This window comes from Rhipicephalus sanguineus, chromosome 6, assembly GCF_013339695.2.
Source record: "Rhipicephalus sanguineus isolate Rsan-2018 chromosome 6, BIME_Rsan_1.4, whole genome shotgun sequence".
Lineage (NCBI taxonomy): Eukaryota > Metazoa > Arthropoda > Arachnida > Ixodida > Ixodidae > Rhipicephalus > Rhipicephalus sanguineus.
Window position 1 is genome coordinate 168,993,110 of NC_051181.1, and position 19,221 is coordinate 169,012,330.

The window sequence follows — 19,221 nt, forward strand, 5'->3', positions numbered from 1 at the left end:
TGTTCCATATTCTAGTGAATATTCAGTTTAGTGAACTTTCAGTTTAGTGAACTATTTCCTTGGGTCCCTTGAAGTTCACTCAATTGAGAGTTGACTGTATATGAAAAGAGGGCACCTGAGAAATTCACAACATCGCATTCCGCTTTTCAAACTCTCCTTGCCGTGCACAGCTGCAAGATTTGGGTGAGATGTTTATAGCAGCGTCTGTTATCCACAAGATGTCTTTTCACCAAGGGCTGGTACAGACCTGTTTAATACTTGCATGTAATCTTGCCAAGATTTATGAACATCAAAAAGCATGTACTAATAAAGGCCAAAGCATTTGACCGCAAAAAACACAAGAAACTGCCTAGCATAGTAAAAGTTCAATTGTGAAGAGAACAGCGATAGAAATGGTCAAGAAAAGTCAACTTTTGATTGCCCTACCACGTTAAACTCAAATTAGACTGACTACATTTGTCACTGACACCCAGTAATCAGTCTCTTTCAAACAAGTTTGGTACATCAGCAACATAGCAAACTCGTCCAACATTCATGTGCACGCACACTCTGTCCACATCCTCCGGTAGAAGAACAACTTTTTGTCGCTATCACCATGTGCATAACTGAGACTTCGTGGGTCGCTCATACTTGCATCGTCGCGAGCCGAATCTGCAGTTTGGTCGGAATCGCTTGAGAGCGAACTCTCCTCGAAGTCGTACGTGTCGTCGGGATCAGGATTTCCATCGCTGTCACCGTGTGCATCACTGAGACTTCGAGTGTCGAACGCCGCTACTCCAGAACCACCGTTACCAGCTAAAGACTGAGGAATGTTCTTGCTAGAGCGTGGCTGGCTGGCAGATTGCGCCTCCGCCGCTTTTTGATATAGGCTCGTTGACCGAGGTACTACATAATGCGATCCAGGCTCCAAATAGCGCTTCCTTCTTTTTGATCGAGGCTGGGGTTGAGCTGAATCCATCTTTCGTCGAACTGAACGCGAACTTCAAATCGCGCGCTTCATGGAGTCCACGCAAAGTGAGGCCGCGATGAACAATCTAAGCGGGTCCAAGATATATAGACCGAGGCTTCACATTCACACCCTGCTTGCCGTGCCTTGAAGATGGTGCGCGGCGTGGAAACGATGATAAACTATGATGTAACATCGGAGATAACGTGCAACGAGGTAGGGCTCCTCAGGTCACACTCGATTGCCATTATGGCCATCACGATGGCCATGATGATGATGATGATGCGACCAACGGACCAACGCGAGCGACACCAGGCTAGCCACCCTAACCAGGCGACACTATGTTCATTGTTGTTTATTTTTTATTTACGGTGAGTTAAAAAAAATTACCGTGTAAACTTGTAAAAACATGAAGCAAATTTTCTTAGTTTTTTAAAAACGAAATTGCATTTTGTTGAGACCGACAAATGGTACCGCCATCGTCATGAACAGCGCGTTGGCTGTGCGAAAAACGTGCGAGGAGCTGGGGCCGCGGGTAGAATTCGTTGGCGCTAGTTGGCGACTAGGGCATGGGCAACAGGGCCCGTCCTACCGGGATGACACAGCAGATCAGCTGGGACAGCGCCTGGGGAGGAGGCTGTGTGGTTTTTTAGGCCTACGAATGCCCACCAGACACTGGGGGCCGCCAAGCCAATCACACCCAGCAGCGGGAACGTTGATGACAGCTCTGGGACAGGCCATCATACAGATGGCGGAGGGACAGCACCCCCACGAGAATGGGAGGAGGCGCTCCCAGGGGGGCCCCCACAGGTGGTAGATATAAGGACCCCCTCTGGGCGGGCCTCTCACGAGAGGCATACCCGCAAGAGGAGGCGCTGCAGGCGTAAGGGAAAACAAGATATGGTTTTCTACCTTAACCTGCAAGGGGGACGAAAGGAGGCGAAGTGGGAGGAATTATTTCTCCTACTACAGAAAGAGAATGTAACGGTGGCCTGCCTGACTGAAACTCACCTACGTGACGAGGAGACACCTCCTCCAAACAGGCAGTTTGTCTGGTCAGGCCTAAACCGCACTAAGGGAGAAAGAAAAGGCGGGGGCCTTGGTTTTCTCACCAAGGTAGACACACAATGGGACAGAGTCCAAAGAGACTGTGAGGAGCACATGTGGCTCACAGGAGAGATTGGGGGAATTGAGATTGCCCTGGGGCTGGTGTACCTCTGGACGGGTAGGGAGGTGCACCAAAGGAACACAGAGACCCTGGCCTGTCTGGAAAAAGACATTACACAGATAAACAGGCCAGTGGTAGTAGTGGGGGATTTCAATGCCCACATAGAGGCATTGGATGGTACCACCGACAGGGCGGGCAGGCTGCTGCTTGAATGGGCCTAACTTTGCTCAATGCAACTGAAAAGTGTATGGGAAGGATAACATGGGCGGTACGCGGTATGTCCTTTTGCATTGACTACTGCTTCCTGTCCCCTGTCCTTCTCCCAAAGCTGTCGTATATGAGCATCGATAGCACTGGTGAGCGAAGCCTGGGGAGTGACCACCACAGCATCTTTCTGTCTTTTGGGACTAACCCCCCAGAAACGAAGCGCGATGCCCATGCAGGTAACCTGAGGCCTCTGTCTGATGAGGCCTTGGAAAGGGTGGTGGATCAGCTCGAGGAAGATGCACCTCGTATGGAAGGGCAGGGATACGAGGAGCTGCAACAGTGGATCAGGCGGACAATACAGGATGAAGCAGGGGCCGGACGAGTGACGAGGGGGCGGCACCGACGGAAGGCCTGGTGGGATGGAGAGGTTGCCGAGGCCCTGGCTCAACGCAAACAATGCTGCAGACGTCACCGGCATGCTTTGGGGCGCGGAGCAGATGAAGCCGAACTTTCTGCACTGTGGTCGTTGTACCTAGAGGCAAAAAAGGAAATGGCTTCGATGGTGCAACGTAAAATGAGCACGGTAAACAGGAAGCTGCTGCGTGCCATAAAGGAAGCGGGGCGTGACTCGAGCAGAAAGTTCTGGCAGCACATAAAGGCCCAGCAGACGAACTCCGATCTCCCTAGCCATCAGCTGAGGGATCCGGAATCAGGGAGGGTAATGGAGGGCGAGGAGTGCCTGCACCTGATACGAAGGGGCATGGCCTCCACGCTTTAATCTACGGTGTGCCGCCGGGAGGAGGACGAGCTGGCATCGGCACCGCCACGTTGTGACAGCATCACCCAGCGGGAGCTGGACAGAGCGATAGGTCGCCTAGCGGGCAGTTCGGCGGCTGGCCCAGACGGGATTCCCCCTGGGCTGCTAAAGCGCACAAAAAGGCAGACTCGGGAAGTCCTTTTGGAGGCACTGAATGGAGTGCTAACATCGGGGAAAATACCGCAGGCCTGGAGATGTATGCGGGTGCGCCTGATATGGAAGCGGGGAACGGATAGGGAGCTGCTGGACAACTACAGGCCCATGACCGTGACATCAGCTATGTATAGGCTGTTTTGCCACGTTATCAAGGCGAGACTACAGCGATGGGCGGAGGAACATGTCCTAGGAGAGCTGCAAAATGGGTTCAGGCCTGGCCGTTGCCTGGAGGACAACCTATTTGTTGTCACCCAGGTGATGGAAATTGCAGTAAAGCAAGAGCGCCCCCTCCTGTTTGCTTTCCTCGACATATCTCAGGCTTACGACAGCATTGAGCAGGACAGGCTATGGCAAATCTTGCAGGCGCTTGATATGCCAGAGGAGTGGCGCAACCTACTGCAGCGCCTTTATGCAGACGCCGAGGCAGTGGTTCAGTGGGGCAACTTGATCACTCCCCGGATTCAGGTGTCTAGGGGACTCAGGCAGGGCTGTCCGATGTCACCACTGCTCTTTATGCTGTACGTGGCCAGAATGGAGAGGAAGCTTTCAGAGTCTGGACTGGGGTTCAATTTGAACTACCTAGAGGAGGGTTTTCAGAGGGTACGAAGGCTGCCTGCCCTCTTCTACGCAGATGACATAGTCCTGCTGGCGGACAATGCGGCCGAGATGCAGGCTCTGCTTGACATCTGTGCGAGGGAGGGTACGGATCTTGGGCTGAACTTCAGTGCAAGAAAGTCTGCGGCCATGCGGTTCACACCACGGGAGGCAGTGCGGACCCGACCCTCCTGCTGCAGGGCAAGGAAATTGAGTGGGCGGACAGTTACAAGTACCTTGGGGTAACGGTGATGGCAACGATGAACTATATATGCGGGTATGAGAAGGAGTTGCGTGCCAAGGCTTTAAAGTGCCGGGCCTTCCTGGGCTCACGAGCTCTGTGGGCCTTCAGCAGGTACGAGGTCACCAGGGAACTGTGCAAGGGTGTTGCGGTCCCTGCTCTGACTTTCGGTAACGCTGTGGTGTGCCTCTCATCCGCGACTAGGCAGGCGCTCGAGGTTCGCCAAGGGGAAGCGGGTCGCACAGCCTTGGGGGTGCACGCCTTCACTCCTAATGAGGCAGTACAGGGCGACCTTGGGTGGTCGTCTTTCGAGGCGAGGGAGGCAGTCGCCAAACTCTTACGAGAGGCGCCTCAGCGGCCTGCCAGATGGCCGTTGGGCCCGGGAGGTGTACAAGTACGTACACCTCCGGTCGGTGCGGACGAAATGGGTCGCCCGAACCCGCTCGCTATCGGAGCGATACAGGGTGGAGGCTATCCGGCTGACGGCCCCCCTCCAGCGCGACACAAGGAAAAAGGTGCGGGAATCAGTTAGCGCGGTCGAGACTGAGAGATGGAGGGAGTCGGGACGAGCGAAGAGGGCCCTGGCCTTGTATTGGGAGGCAAAGACGGATATTGCCAAGGAGGCGTTGTATGACAACTCCAGGGGCAGCGGGCTACTGTGCGAGGCGCGAAGTGGTGTACTTAGGACACGCTCGCTGCGCGCCAGGTACACTGCCGAGCTTGACACGATGTGCCCCTTGTGCCAGGGCGCAGAAGAGACAATCCGGCACATTGTGCTGGAGTGTACTGGCCTGCGCCTTGCGATACATGATGCTCAGAACTCTGGCACCTCGGCACAAGGCGCGACGGGCGCAACAAACGACAACAGCGATTTGGCAAGGGCTCTCGGTTTTCGCGGGTCCGGCGAGACGCCAAGCTGGGAAGCGGTGGAGGCTACGAAGCGGCGGCTCGAATGCTGGTGGAGAAAACAGGTCGAGCAAACGCGCGCGCCGCGGCGGTAGCGGCGGCTATGATGCGCCGAGGGCGCATTGGATGTTACCAACCTTTTTCTCTTCTTTTCTTTTTCTCCCCTTTCTCCTCCCACCTTTAAAATTTTCTTCTTAACTTGACCTTCGCTTTGTCTTTTTCTCCCTTGCCCGATCCGGCATAGACCGTTGATCTCCCGCTCCAAAGGGAAGAGGCAGCAGACATCATCATCATCATCATCGGTACGTACGTTTTTGTTGTGTGTGTTGTTGCTGAGTGGTAGCGCGCGTCCATGTGCATTTCTTCGGCGGCATGTTCGCGTACGCTCGTTTCCGCGACGACAACGAAAAGCGAATCGTCCCAGTGGCTGCATGTAAACACCTCAAGCCGAACGATACAAGCGATTTTAATCCTCGCAAATGGTACAAAGTCTTCTGGAAAGATGAAACACACTGCGACCACTACCACGCTCAAGTGATTAGGCTTTACGGTAAGTGCATGACCGCCTCTTTGTTTTCCAAATACAAAAACAAAGATGAGGAAGCAGTCATTCTGAAATTGTTGAAGGCGAACAAGAACAAGAAATTATCCACTCGTCATGTTTTTTTAGCTACCGAGGACGATGCAAGGAAGGCTACCGAAAAACGAACTTCCATTCCGCAAAGACCTGGCAGCGACTCCTCCTATAGCTGCAGTTCAAATGAAGTGGATGGATCGTTTGAAGAAGTAAGTGCAGTCAGTTGCAATCGCTCACATTGCAGCTGATGTGCTACTTTGCGGCCTAATTATTACCGACAGCCAATTTTGATCTGCACGTGGTGCCGTATCACACATGGTGCAGCGATGCTTTGATCAATGCCTCCTACGAGGCATTGCTCTGATATACCCCCCATTGGAGATATATCAGAACATCGCTGCTCCACTACCGCACGGACGTCGGTGCGGTCATATTTGCTATTGCAGGTGGGGGTAAAGGTGCAATATGCCGAAGAGCTATTTATTTTATTCTTATATCTTTGTATGAGCGCAGCCTATAGTCATTTTTTCTGTACAAGTCACTGGTTCAGAATTATTTTTGCTAGCGCGGATGGGAGAGCTGACACAGACAAGCGCTTGTCCGAGTCAGCTCTCTCTCTTCGTGCATTCGTGTTTATTCCCGCGCTGTTGAAATTTCCTTCAAGACGCAAATATGCCCTGTTTTTAGTTGCGAACAAGCTATAAGCTGTGAAATTATAATGTTGGGTTAATTGTCTATGCACTTGCAGGAAACGCAGCGTCAAGCTGCTGTTAAACAGAAAATGAAGGATGTGAGCAGCCATTTTAAGAAGAAGCAGCGAGACCTCCTGTTTGGTGATGCTGAGGGAGGAAAAAAGACCGAGAAAGAACTTCTCAAAGAAGAAGTGAATATGCTGAAGGCCGAAAATTCAAAACTCTTGGACCGAATAAGAATGCTCGAAAAGGCCCTATGCAGCAAAATTTTCAAAACAGGTTTGATTATTATTTCCTTATAAACTATTGTCATGCACTGCTGCTAGTGTTGTGTACATCAGTAAGTTGCACTTTTCTTTAAGCGTACAATTTTGCTGAAAGCAGAATGCAATGTAAGCTCATATATCATACGTAGAAGTGATGCGGGTATGTTTTTCTAATCACTTGTAAGTATGCTTCTCCATGCTGTCACAGCATGGTGCTCATATTAAAGAATACAGATGGTCAAATTTTCTTGAGCCCTCCACTGCGGCGTCCCCCGTATCACATCATGGTTTTGAAATGTGACACCCAACCTATTATTGTACTTTCATAGCATATATCTCAACTGCATGCTCTATTTTATGTTATTTGGCTTTGCACACCCTGATCTCTCTTCAGTCTGAGACCTAGGAAGCTACTGTGACAATTAAGGGTGCGATTAACTTTCTTTTGCTGCATACGTTTCTGCATACACTTTTTTATTGCAGAAAAAAACCTCGTTCTGTGCGAGGGCTGCAGCCGCAAGCCAGAACAACAAGTTGCGCCTTTGCCATCGCCATGTGCTGCCATGGTGCAGCTGCCACGCACCACCACCATGCAGCCGCCGCGCACCGCTACCGTGCAGCCACTGCGCACCACCACAGCGACCCCGGGCAGCCCTGAAGTGGCCCACACAAATGCGAGGGAGGCCGATTACGTGCCCACTGACGGAGAGGTATTGTAAAACTCTAGTGTGCTTTGTCTTAAAGGTAGAATGCTTTGCTGTAATGAGAAAATGTGCATTGACATATTGTTGTGTGCACATCACCTTTAACTTGTTTTATAGGTGCATCTGGGCAAAGGGATCACCATTCCTGAGGGCCTGTACAGCCGCCTCATGAGCACAAAAAGCGAAACCCGCTTTGTTCGTGAGGCGGCCGTTGCCATTTATTCAACGGCAGGCTTGGTTGGGCGGAGTGTAATTGGAACAGCCTCTAACCGGACAAAGGGAGAGGCAAAACCTCCCTTGAATAAAGAAAAATACGCTGTGCTTTCTGGTAGGTAAAATTTCCCAGTCTTACTGGAGTTTATGAAAGTAGTTGGCTGCATTTTTGTGCATAATAGTAAGATTAGCCGAGATTCCACTGCCAACTTGTGTTATAACTACTTACTAAGGCTTCAAGCCTCGTATTTTTGTCTACTGGAGCTGGACACTTATGCAAGTATCAACAAACTAATTAAAAAAAAACAGACTGATAGCACTCGTATTTATTTCCTTGTCATATTAACTCCTCTGTTTCGAGTGCATATAATTGTCACCTAACAAGTGCCCATAATTTGCTTTGTTTTTGATCATGCAGATTTCTTGAACCATTTTTTGAAAAGCAATTTTCCAATTGGAGAGGTCGAGCAAAAGAACAAGATACTAAATAAGGCGCTCGCAAACAAAATTAACGATTTGATGAAATCAAAAGATTAAGAAGTCAATGGAACATCAAATAAAAGATTTTGTTTGATTTCTGTGTTCATCTGTGTCCTGCTTGCTCTAATGCAGTGGCCCACCTGCCAGTCGGCTAAGCACCGATTCACTTGTGGGCTTATATGCAGTAGAATGGTACTAGACCGGTACACCCATAGACTGATACACCTATAGACTGGTGCACCCATAGACTGATACACCTATAGACTGATGCACCCATAGACTGATACACCTATACACTGGTACACCTATAGACCGATCCACCTATAGACTGATACACTTATAGACTGATACAACTATAGACTGATACACCTGTCAATAAACTGATAGCCTATCAGTTTTTCTATCAGAATTTTTGCTAGGGATGTGTACAGTCGAACCTGTTTATAACGAACTCGAAAGTGTCGCGAAAAGTGGTCGTTATATCAGTAGTTCGTTGTATATGGACTCGCCCTTAAAAACGTGCGCTTTGCGGCCAAACCGTTTTTTTCCCCCTTTGTGCACTTTTATTAAAGTGCTAACAACTCCTTCGGTGACAAGCTAAGCCTTTTCGCGTCGTGAAGCGACGCCCGCTGCGTGCTCACGAGTGAACTAACCGCCTTTGCAATGAGCTGACACCGTTTCACCGAAGCGCGGTACCGCGACGTGGAGCCGATCGTCCCTGGCTAGTTGCGTGCAGCGCGTCGCCTACTCGGGTCGCGGAATCACTGCCGGGCCGCTTGCTGTATGCTGTATGCGCTCGTTTGTACGTTCTTCGTGCTTGCTTCACTCCGGATCGTGCACGGATGCGGCGACTAGCCTCTTCAGTAAACGCGGCGAAAACAAGCATTTCCCAAGCAACGCGCACTACGTCTCCGCGATGCTCTCGCGGCCCTGCACGACGATGCGCGGCGCACTTCAGTTGTCACCTAGTCAAACACGCAGTATACACTCGCTGTCAGTGCATCGACGTTTCTCGGTGCTCGCGCCACTCAAAAACAGCGAGCTACTTTTGTTTCTACAAAGCGACGCGCACTTTAAAGCGGTCTCGCACGACGCGGAGGCGGCAAACTTGCGAACTGCAGCATGGCTAAGCATGGCGCGCTCGTACCGCCGTCAATCCGCACTGTACGGTGTACGCCACACGCGCAGCCGAGCACATATCTACAGATGACTGTGATAATGTGGTCGGCTATAAGGCATAACGGCACGTTTATCGACGGCCGCCACCTCGCCTTCGCTCTTTTCTGATGCTTATCCGCGAAGGCATCGCCGCAATCGCGCGGAAGTCGTAATCACCGATCGACCGGTGTCTGCTGTTACCGAAAAGACAGACGACTTTTTGCGGCACATTGTGGCGTCGACGAGTTTGAAGGCCAACTCCGGCGATTTTTCGAGGTCGATGGATCTCAGTGAAATTCGCTGGGTACTTTCCTTTGCACGTTTCCGTCATTTATGCCAAATTACAGGCTTGAGACATGCGCAGATTGTTTGCAAATGAATATTAAAGATTGTCTGCAAACGCCCTCCTGGCTTCCCACAATTATTGGCAACATTGCGTCTGTGACGTCAGTGTTGGCAAGGTGGCGGAAGTGACGCAGCCGAGGGCACCGTTAACTTCGGCGCTTAGGCCGCTACAGCGAGCGTCTGCTGTGCACAAGGCGACAGACAGCGTTGGTTTGGCCGGCGCTTCGCTGGTCGTCCCGGCTGTCACAGTTTTCATACTCCGCGCCGGCGTGACTGGCATGCCTTGCACGACTTCCGGTTCGTTCGTAACAACGTCTACGTCATACGTAGACAGTACACTCGGTTGGGTTTCGGTTTTGGTGTTGCACTTTTTTGCTTATTTAAAATTATTCTCCAGTTTGCCGAGTATTTCTGCTATCGGGCCCGTAACAGGAGCGTCTCAGGAACATAAAAGCACCATTACTTTGACATGGCCAAAAAATCGCCGGAGTTGGCCTTTAAGGACGCAGTGAACCTTTTTGCAATGGAAAGTTATCGCGGTTATCACTTCTTGCATTTATGCCTTCTTGCGTTCCAAGGCAGTTTGAAAGCTGACCGCAAGGCTTCATGCTGCCTACTATTTTTTTTTTCCTCACTGCCATTCTACCACTGAAGAAACGCCTGGAAAGTGAGCGACCTTGCTCGCAGCGTCCGAAATCTGCGTGCGGTGCTCGCCGATCTGGGTATCTTAGTCGCGAGTAAACGGGAGCGGGGCACGCGCGAGCGCGCACCCCTGTCACGCTTTAGAAGGCATGCTTTAACTTTTTTTCGCTTCGTATGCGCCATATTTTTACCGCGACCGCGTCTCAAGTGTTCCTTGTAAAAGTAGGAGGCTTTGAAAAATGTTCGCTATATCTGGACGCAGCTTCAATGGTTAGCATAGGAAAATCGTAAGTGCACCCAAATATGGTTGTTATAACCGATAGATCGTTATATGTGGGATCGTTATAAGTGGGTTCGACTGTATAACCTAAATGCGGCGTGCCGTCGTTCACGCTGCCTCTCTGTGCGAGACGGCTAAGTGCGCTGCACAGACGCATTGCCTTCACGAATGTAAGCAGCTCCCTATCTCCGTGCCTGTGTGCAGTCAGGAAGGGAATGGGCATCACGAACACTTCATGACAAATGCGTGCGTATGGTACAGCACACGCCCTGGCAGTGATGGCATCGGCCAGGGCGTGTGCTGCACACAACTAGGAACGATAGGCTTCATGCGACAGCAAATGCTACATATCAGCAGAGATTCAGCAATGCATGTGCACATCGTTTAGGTGCGCCCACGCATCGGGGAAAGCCGGACGAGTCGTCTGCTTTTCCGCCACTATCTTTGAGCTCCGCATCATCGTTTCCAAACGTTCCACGTGAGAGAACTGTACTCTATTCCGCGCTTTGCTGGTATCCATGGCGCTCATCACGAGACGCATATTTGCAATTGGTCGATGGCACACAGTGAAGCGTGGTTCGCGGTAGGTACCGAACATATTCACGAGAGCCTGGGTGCGCACCAAAATGCCTGATAAGTGTACTGAGAGGCATTAAAGCTATTTCGGATGCATCTGTGGCGATCTGACCGCTTGAGCGGAAGTTCAAATACTTCGAATAGTTGAATTCCGGTGCAAATCGAATTGAATAGCAAACACTATTCGAAATATATTCGAAAGTTCGAATATTCACACACCCCTAGCGAAAATAACTAACGAAAATATGTGTTCTTTAACAGCTTCAGCAAGTGGGCACATCCCCGAAAAAAATTCGTGGCTACGGACCTGGGTATTACAATGGCGGTGCAAAATATTGCCACGTGCGTGCCTTATTATCACTTTTGCTGTATTCTGTTTTCGCCCACAAAGACTACCAGCAATGCTCAGCGCAAACCGCGCCTCATTGTTTGAGAAGCTTCGCGATTATTGGAGATCGTTTTGTTAAGATTGCGCGCAAGACGCGAACACTCGAGCTTATTCTAGAACTTGCGCGACAACCAGCGATAACGCCGGAATATTCGACGGCACATGTATAAATACCGACGCGCTTCACCGCTTGTCAGTTGATCAACGGTCGACGCTCTGTTCGCCGCTATCAGTGTATTGCTGTAGTTTGACTTTCAGTTTCCCGGCCACAAGTTCGGCCAAATAAAGAGTTTCATCCCAGACGTGCTGACTGCTGCCTTCGTCGACATCGCGACCACGTGACAATATGATGAATAAAGCATTTTTATAAGCTGTAAAACGTTTTCGCCAGTTTTTTTCTATTTGAAACATGTTCTGTTTTAAACAGGAACTTGTTTCTGTTTTAAACATGTTATGTGTTTTAAACAACCAGTTCACGTCATAAAAAATTTGGCAATTTTGGAACAATTTTTCGTAATTTAATTGGCACTTAAGGGGTTAATGAAAATGACATTGCACACATGCAAGCATGTTTACTTAGACAAGCACAAAGTTGAAGTATTTAGTAGTTACTTTTTTCCATACTAAGTAATCGTCAATCTCGGGTTGTAAGTGTGGATTTTCATTACGTAATGAAGCAATGCCCCAAGTGGAGTTTGCCTGGGAAGGTGAACGTAAGCTCTTAGCAAATATTTCTCCCGGACAGGCAACTGGGCCATGTGATATAGCGGCAACAATGCTTAGTATTGTTCTGAATTTTTATGCCTGCATTTTTGCCATCTTTTCCGAAAGTGATTAGAGACGAGTGCCGTTCCTAGAGACTGGAAATGAGCTAATGTGGTGCCTTTATACAAAAGTGGAAACTGCATTCAGAACTACAGGCCAGTGTCTTTAACTAGTATTACTTGCAAAGTAATGGTTACATATAGTTCTATTATGTCGCATCTTGTTAAATATAACTTATTAAATGCAAACCAACACAGATTTAGGCAAGGTTTTTCTTGTAGTACACAGCTAGTAGAATTCACTCACGATTTGGGCTTAGCAATAGACAAAAGGCAGGTAATTGATTGCATTTTTCTAGATTTTCGTAAAGCGTTTGACGTTGTGGTACATGAGCTACGTATTAGCAACTTAAACGCCTACAAACTGAACAAAGAAGTAATTACATGGATATCCAAATACCTGTCGCATAGACAACAGTCTGTAGTTCTCAACAGTGGTATCTCCTCTGAAGTCACTGCGGTCAACCTCTGGAGTACCCCAAGGCTCTCTCTTGGGGCCTTTGTTATTTCTATGGTATATAAATGATATCACTAGAGGCATTACGTCATCTTTCAGGATGTTTGTTTGCAGATGACTGCATGGTGTATAGAGCTACTGATGTTTATGACCTTCAGAGTGATTTAGATAAAGTTTCAACCTGGTGCAAGAAATGGGAAATGTCGCAAAATGTTCAAACGTCACCTTTACAAGGAAACGCTCGCATAAGGCATAGGAGTACAAATTAAATAACGTTACTCAATGCAGGGCTACGGAATACAAGTAATTAGGTGTTTTACTTACTTCGGATTTAAGGTGGAATAGGCAAGTCCCGACGAACTACTCCCCCCTCTTTAGGTTCATTGGGCAAAATAGTGACCATAGTTTCTGTAACAAACCCCAAGTTCGCATGGCACTAAAGCAAAGGCATATTTTGCCGGCACTGTTGTTTGCAAGAAACTGCACCACCACAAGGCCTCGATACTATCAATCAAAAGTTAGCTCCCTTAGTGGTGATACCACAGCTGCACATTAAATATGGCAACTTTGGTACGGTTTCTGCCCTGGCAGTTTTGGAGTCCAGAGTTTTGAGGCCTAGTCGGTGTGTGTCTGAAGGCATATTTGCCGCTAACAAGACGCACCCAGAGGGGCAGCACAAGTCTGTTGCAAAACCAAGATAAGGGGTGAAAAACCCATGGAGCTGCCACCCAGTCAGGAAAAAAAACACCAGGCCTGCCCGGAAAGCGCAGCACAGTCACAGCGAAAGCTGGAAGAGTGGCATTTCTAGAGCCCGTTATAAACTCTCTTCTGGTTACTAATACAAGTACATTAGCAACGTACCCACTACGCCAGAAATCATAATTTTTGGAAGTTTCAAACACCGGCATAGCTCTGAGGAATGGGAAAGGTGCAGACGGACCAATTTGTTCAGGCGCGTGAAGGACGGGGGTCTTGGTTTGGCGCACCTATTTGTGAGACAATTAGTAAATAGATTTTTGTTTTTCCGTGACGTCAGGGATCCGTTTTTGCGTACGGTATGCCAGCTCAGGTTAGGCAGTGCCTTACCAGATCTTGTTGTCACTACGGATAGCCGGCCCGTGACGTTGCGTGGCTATCTCAAGGAAGTGGATACATTTTTTATCTGTTCGTTTTTCGTTGTATTATCTAGCAAGTGTTAGAAGAGAAGAATTGTACAAAGATGTATGTGATATGGTTTTGCCAGTACCATTGTACAGGGCCATATACAGTGGAAGACCGGGACAAAATGTACTGAAGCGGGTGAGAAACATGCAGGTACCTACAGGGGTGAAAACATTTTTCTTTAAGTTACACACAGGAACACCATCAGTAGAGACTTTCACCGAGAAACAGGGCCTTTTTACACCATGGGGGTCACACTGCTTGATATGTAAGAAACCAGAAACAATAGACCATGTTTTTTTGCATTGTTGGGAAGGGGTACATTTCTGGGACATTTTGCAGAGTACAAGAAAGAAAGATTTACCACTGGGTCCACACGGGATAAGGTATCTCGCAGTAACGAATGTTGAGGGTGTCCCATTTGATGTAGTGATGTTGACCGGTCTCCACTGTATATGGCGTGCGTGAATGGCCGGATACCACTTCAACCCGGATGCAAAGCCAGCAGTAATTCATTTCAGGCAAAGCATGTCTGCATTCATTGAGTGTAGCAAAATACAGGAGATCGAGCCAGAATGGTTGTCAAGGTTTGAACCTCTGGCAACCCTTAAGTATTGTTAAGAGGACAACATCAGTCCAAATGGGACTGATGGCAATGCTTGTTCTTTTTTATTGTATTGTGTGAGTGTGCAATGATTGCCCTGTACAATATGTCCAAGCCAGGCAATAAATTAAAAAAGAAAACGGCATAGCTCTGAGGTAGAACACTGGGCTCCCACGCAGAGGGCTCAGATTCGAACCTCGTTCCATCCTGGAAATTTTTTCTTATTTCCTTTTTTTTTTCTTCTTATTTTCGTGCGACAGCCGTTACGGACACTGGCGGCGGCGGCGGCGGACAACTACGGCGCCAAAAACGGCCGCTGAAATGATCTCATAAATGCTTTCGCTGTAAAAATTGAAACTCAGCCAATAATTTGTGATATCCGAGGTCACTGTATACTAGGGGTGCAAATATAAAATTTTTAAAATATAAACTGAATACGAATCCAATTCCAAATAGTCAAGAAACGCAATTTTTTCACCAGTAATCTCTTATTTTGCTATATATTTATGTTGAAAACATTTCACTTGTAAGGTATTAGCAGAACATCTGTTATTGCGTAAAAAAAATATAGCGATCTCTACTTGCCAGGAAGTGTACGACTATGCTAAATAGTCAAGCCTGTGGATGTGATGGCTTAGGTTCAATTCGCAAGTTGAACAAACTTTTCTCTTTTCTTTAAGTGGTAGTCCAGCATTGTAAACAGAAAAAAGCTCGCCCCTGGTAGGCAAGGGTGCTACGCATATACACAACACGTACGACTTCATCGAAAAAGGTCAAAGACACAAAAGTCGATCCGGCGAAGTCTTGGTTTCGTTCGACGTTGTGTCACTTTTCACGAGTGTACCCATTGACATGGCCGTGGATGTGTGCGTCGCCGCCCTCGGCAAGCACCCAACATTGCCCGAGCGATCTCCCCTCGAAGTGCACAACCTAGGCAGGCTACTCAAGTTTTGCCTGTCAAACACCTATTTCACCTTTCAGAAGTGTTACCAGCAGGTACACGGTGCGGCAACGTGGGCGGTGATTTCGGTGACTGTTGCTAACCTAACAATGGAGGCTATTGAAGCTTGGGCACTTTCCTCGTTTATGCCGAAACCGAAGTGCTTTCTGAGGTATGTCGACGACTGCTTTAGTGTTTTGCAGCGGCAGAACCTCCACCTATTCACGGTTCACCTCAACAGTATGCATGCAGCAATTCAGTTCACAGTCGAAGCGGAGTGTGAGGGCCAGCTACCGTTCTTAGACGCCCTGGTGAAACGCGATGGCTCAGGCTTGTCTTTCAAGGTGTTTAGGAAGCCCACTCACACTGGGCACTACCTGAACTACAGATCGGTGCACCCGGCTTCACAGAAGAGGTCCGTTGTTGGCCCTCTTCTTCGATGGGCGGAAAGGGTATGCACGACAGGGGAAGACCGTGCGGGTGACAATGCACTGGTGCGGCAGGAGCTGATGGCATGTGGTTACCCTGGGTACCTAATTGACTCGGTAGGGCGCAAGTTGGCTCGTGCAGTGCCCGCCCAATCTGGACCCACAGAGAGACGGGCCTCGATTCCGTACGTTCCGGGAGTAAGCGAGCCCCTTGCACGAGTTCTGTGGTCTTATGATGTGCAGGCTGCGCACGTCCCGTCCAGGAAGCTCCAGCATGAACTCGTATGTGTGAAGGATCCTCTTGAAGAGGAAAGGTACTCGGGTGTTGCGTACGTCATCCCCTGTGTGGACTGCCCTTACATCTACGTGGGGGAAACCGGCAACTTCAAGTGAGACTTCAACAGCACAAGAATGACGTCAAGAATAAACATGTTGCGTCCAATGCCGTGGCCGAACACTGCGCAAATACATCACACGCTATCAGCTGGAAAGACACCCGTGTGATTGCCAAGGAAAGAAATCGTGCTACACGCCTTCATCTGGAGTCCCTGATCATCCAAACCACGCCGCACACCCTTAATCGCAATGAGGGTAATCTTCCTCCGACATACGCCAGGTGTCTTGGTCACGTGATGCGCCGCTCTTAAAAAGGCGTACTGCTGTGCCGATCTTTTATTGTGAACATGGTTCCCGTGGGGGAGCCGAAACGTCAAAATACATTCGTTTTTAAATCATTTGGTCGGTGTCCGGATCCCTTCAACTAGAAAGCTTTAGTACCTGCTCTAGTAGGCTTAGTCTTAAAGGGGTCATGAACCACTTTTCCAAGTAATGATCTAATGGCCTCAGTATCGGAGTGTACTGCCTCCCGAATCGATTGCCGCAAAAATTTCTCGAATCCGTCAAGAATCAGCGGAGTTACGGGGGTTTGGCGCACGCTCCCAGCGCTTTCTCTCTTTTCTCGTGCCGACGAGCGCACTGGAAGCTAGACAGGGAGGGATGGCATGGGGGAAAGAAGTTACGCCAGCGCGCGTCATGAAACGCGATCGCTCTCCCGCTGTGATTCGCTTGCGCGAGTGCGGCGCCGGCAAGTGGCGGCATTCCGTGGCAAGAAGCGCATCTGATCCGAACGCCGCTCTCGATTTACGTCGGCTATCGGCCAATAAGCATGCTATGTCTTTGCGACGTACAGCGGACAGACGCCCCGCCCACCGACGAGAGTGAGAACCGGCCTCTGTTTGAAAAGAGGGTGCCTGGGGAAACGGCAACTTCGCGCTCCGCTTGTGGCCATTACGCGGCGCGCACGACTGTAATATTTGGCAGAGCAGTTCATAGCCGTGTCAGCTTTCCGCAGGATGTGTTTTTTCAATCAGCCCAAGGGGTGCTTCATGACCCCTTTAAGTACAAGGGCATTGTTTTCGTTCCTGCCACAGAGGCCGCATTAGGATGGAGTGAGGTGCCCATGTACTTTGATAGGTGCACATTAAAGAACCCTGAGGTGGTCACAATTAATCCTGTGTACTTACTCTTGAAAAATTACTCTTTGTGTCTATGCATTGTCTTTGTAATTACTTAAAGAAAAACCACTCGAAGAACCTTCGTGGACAGTCCCGAGATTCCCTAGAAGCCTTGAACATTGAAAGTGTCCTATATGCAGAATTTTGTAGTTTGTGTTGACAATGCAATGGAGTGCGCAGTGTACCTGGCATGACATACTGCCATTAGTGATATAACCTTACAGCTAAGCATTGTGTTTGTGGTTAAAGAAAATTTGTGCTGGCTTATTTCATCTGGCCTTTGAGTAGCGCACTTTTCCGCAAATGTACCCACTACGTAGCCGTGACCCACTACCCGCAAAGTACCCACTACGTACCCGTAACGCAACACTTAAACCTACACAGCTGCTCACTTTGTCGATGCTTTTGCTGCCGATGATGTCCGAGTGCTTTATTATGGGTGGGCGTTTAAACCCCTCACTTGTTGTGCAATTCACACCTTGACGCCTGGCACGATTCTACGCTTCTGCCACGCAACGTTACATGCGCATTTAAGGACACCTCCTCGCATTGCAAGACATTTTCGGAAGCAGTTCCAAGCAATGGCATGGCTGTGTGGTAAAGCACCTCTTGACCATGAAAAAAGGCCCAAGTTTGATTCCCACTCGAACCGAACTTTTTTATTACTTATTTATTTTCATCTATCTCAAATTTTCCCTCATGGACAACGGTGAATTTCCACTCACAGCCAACGACACCGACACCAGAATTTCTGCGAAACGAGCTCTTTAATGCTATTATGTTAAAAATTGCTCAAGCAGACAGGTTGCCCACTTTAACATGCTTGAATACTCCGCTAGCAAAATTTCACCAGCTGACTTGTCTCTAAGAGAAAATTCAGTGAAACACCAGGAAAACAAACTTTACAGGGGTCAGTTCCTTACCTTGCTGTAGAGTGTTGATTGCATGAGGTCAGTTACAGATAGGTAAGTCAACTCAACTCGAATTATCTCCTTTTCGTTTGCCTTCAGGACATAGTTAATGTCAAGCCCTGGAAAGAAAAATATATAGCCCACTATACCGAGGAATGAATTCAGCGCTTTATTAAAATGATACAGAAATGGGAAGCCAAGACCATTAAGTGAACCCCACCAAAGCAATAGTAACATCCCTGTTTCTCAATGCATCAATATACAGAAGAGGTACACAAGGTACACATACACCTTCACAACTTGTCTGTCTTGCCCAAAATGCCCCAGTCTCTTTTTTTTTCTTTTTTTGAGGCAAACAGGCTAGTGATGGAGAACTATCAGTAAATTGACTATCGATAGTACCGATAGTTTCTTTGAAACTATTGATAGTGTAAACAAACTAACCGATAGTCGAATCGGTAGTACCATCGGTAGTATTACTAGCGATATTACTGCCACGTGTGTTAATTGCTTTGTTTGGATGTATTCGGGTTTCACCCACAGACTGTTAGCAGCATTTGACGCAGACCGCGCCGCATTGTTTGAGAAGCTTCGCGATTGTTCGACATTTTAAGATGAGGCGCCGGACGCAAATATTCAAGTTTATTCAAGAGCTTACGCGAGCACCACCGATAACGCTGGAAGGTTTGATTACTGATAACGCTGGAAGGTCGAGTAATCTGATAATCGTTCCACCGATTATCAGATTACTCGACGGCCGGCGACTGTTCTCGCCGCTCTCAGTGCGCAGCGTGTATCGCTTGTATTCTGAGTTTTGATTTTCTGGGCGCAAGTTGGACCAAATAAAGAGCTTTTTATTTTTCAGTCTTGCTGCAGCATTCTTCGCCGTCGCAAACACGTGACAAACTATCCATAGTGGTGCAAATAACGATGCTGTTGCTGGCTGGCCAAATTGCCAAAATATTCGCGATAGCCTACTATCAGCTTCGCTTAATTTATGAGCAAATTTTTCGCAAGACACATTAT

The 19,221-nt window shown here is 48.5% G+C and overlaps 1 protein-coding gene across 1 annotated transcript in view; it reads right to left on the reverse strand.

Annotated features, from left to right (window-relative positions):
- LOC119397704 (intermembrane lipid transfer protein VPS13A) overlaps positions 1-19,221 on the reverse strand; it is a 1,038,245-nt gene that overhangs the window by 792,085 nt on the left and 226,939 nt on the right. The window contains exon 26 of the mRNA XM_037665124.2: positions 18,208-18,314. Within this exon, the coding sequence (XP_037521052.1) occupies positions 18,208-18,314 (107 nt within the window). The remainder of the gene's footprint in view (positions 1-18,207; positions 18,315-19,221) is intronic.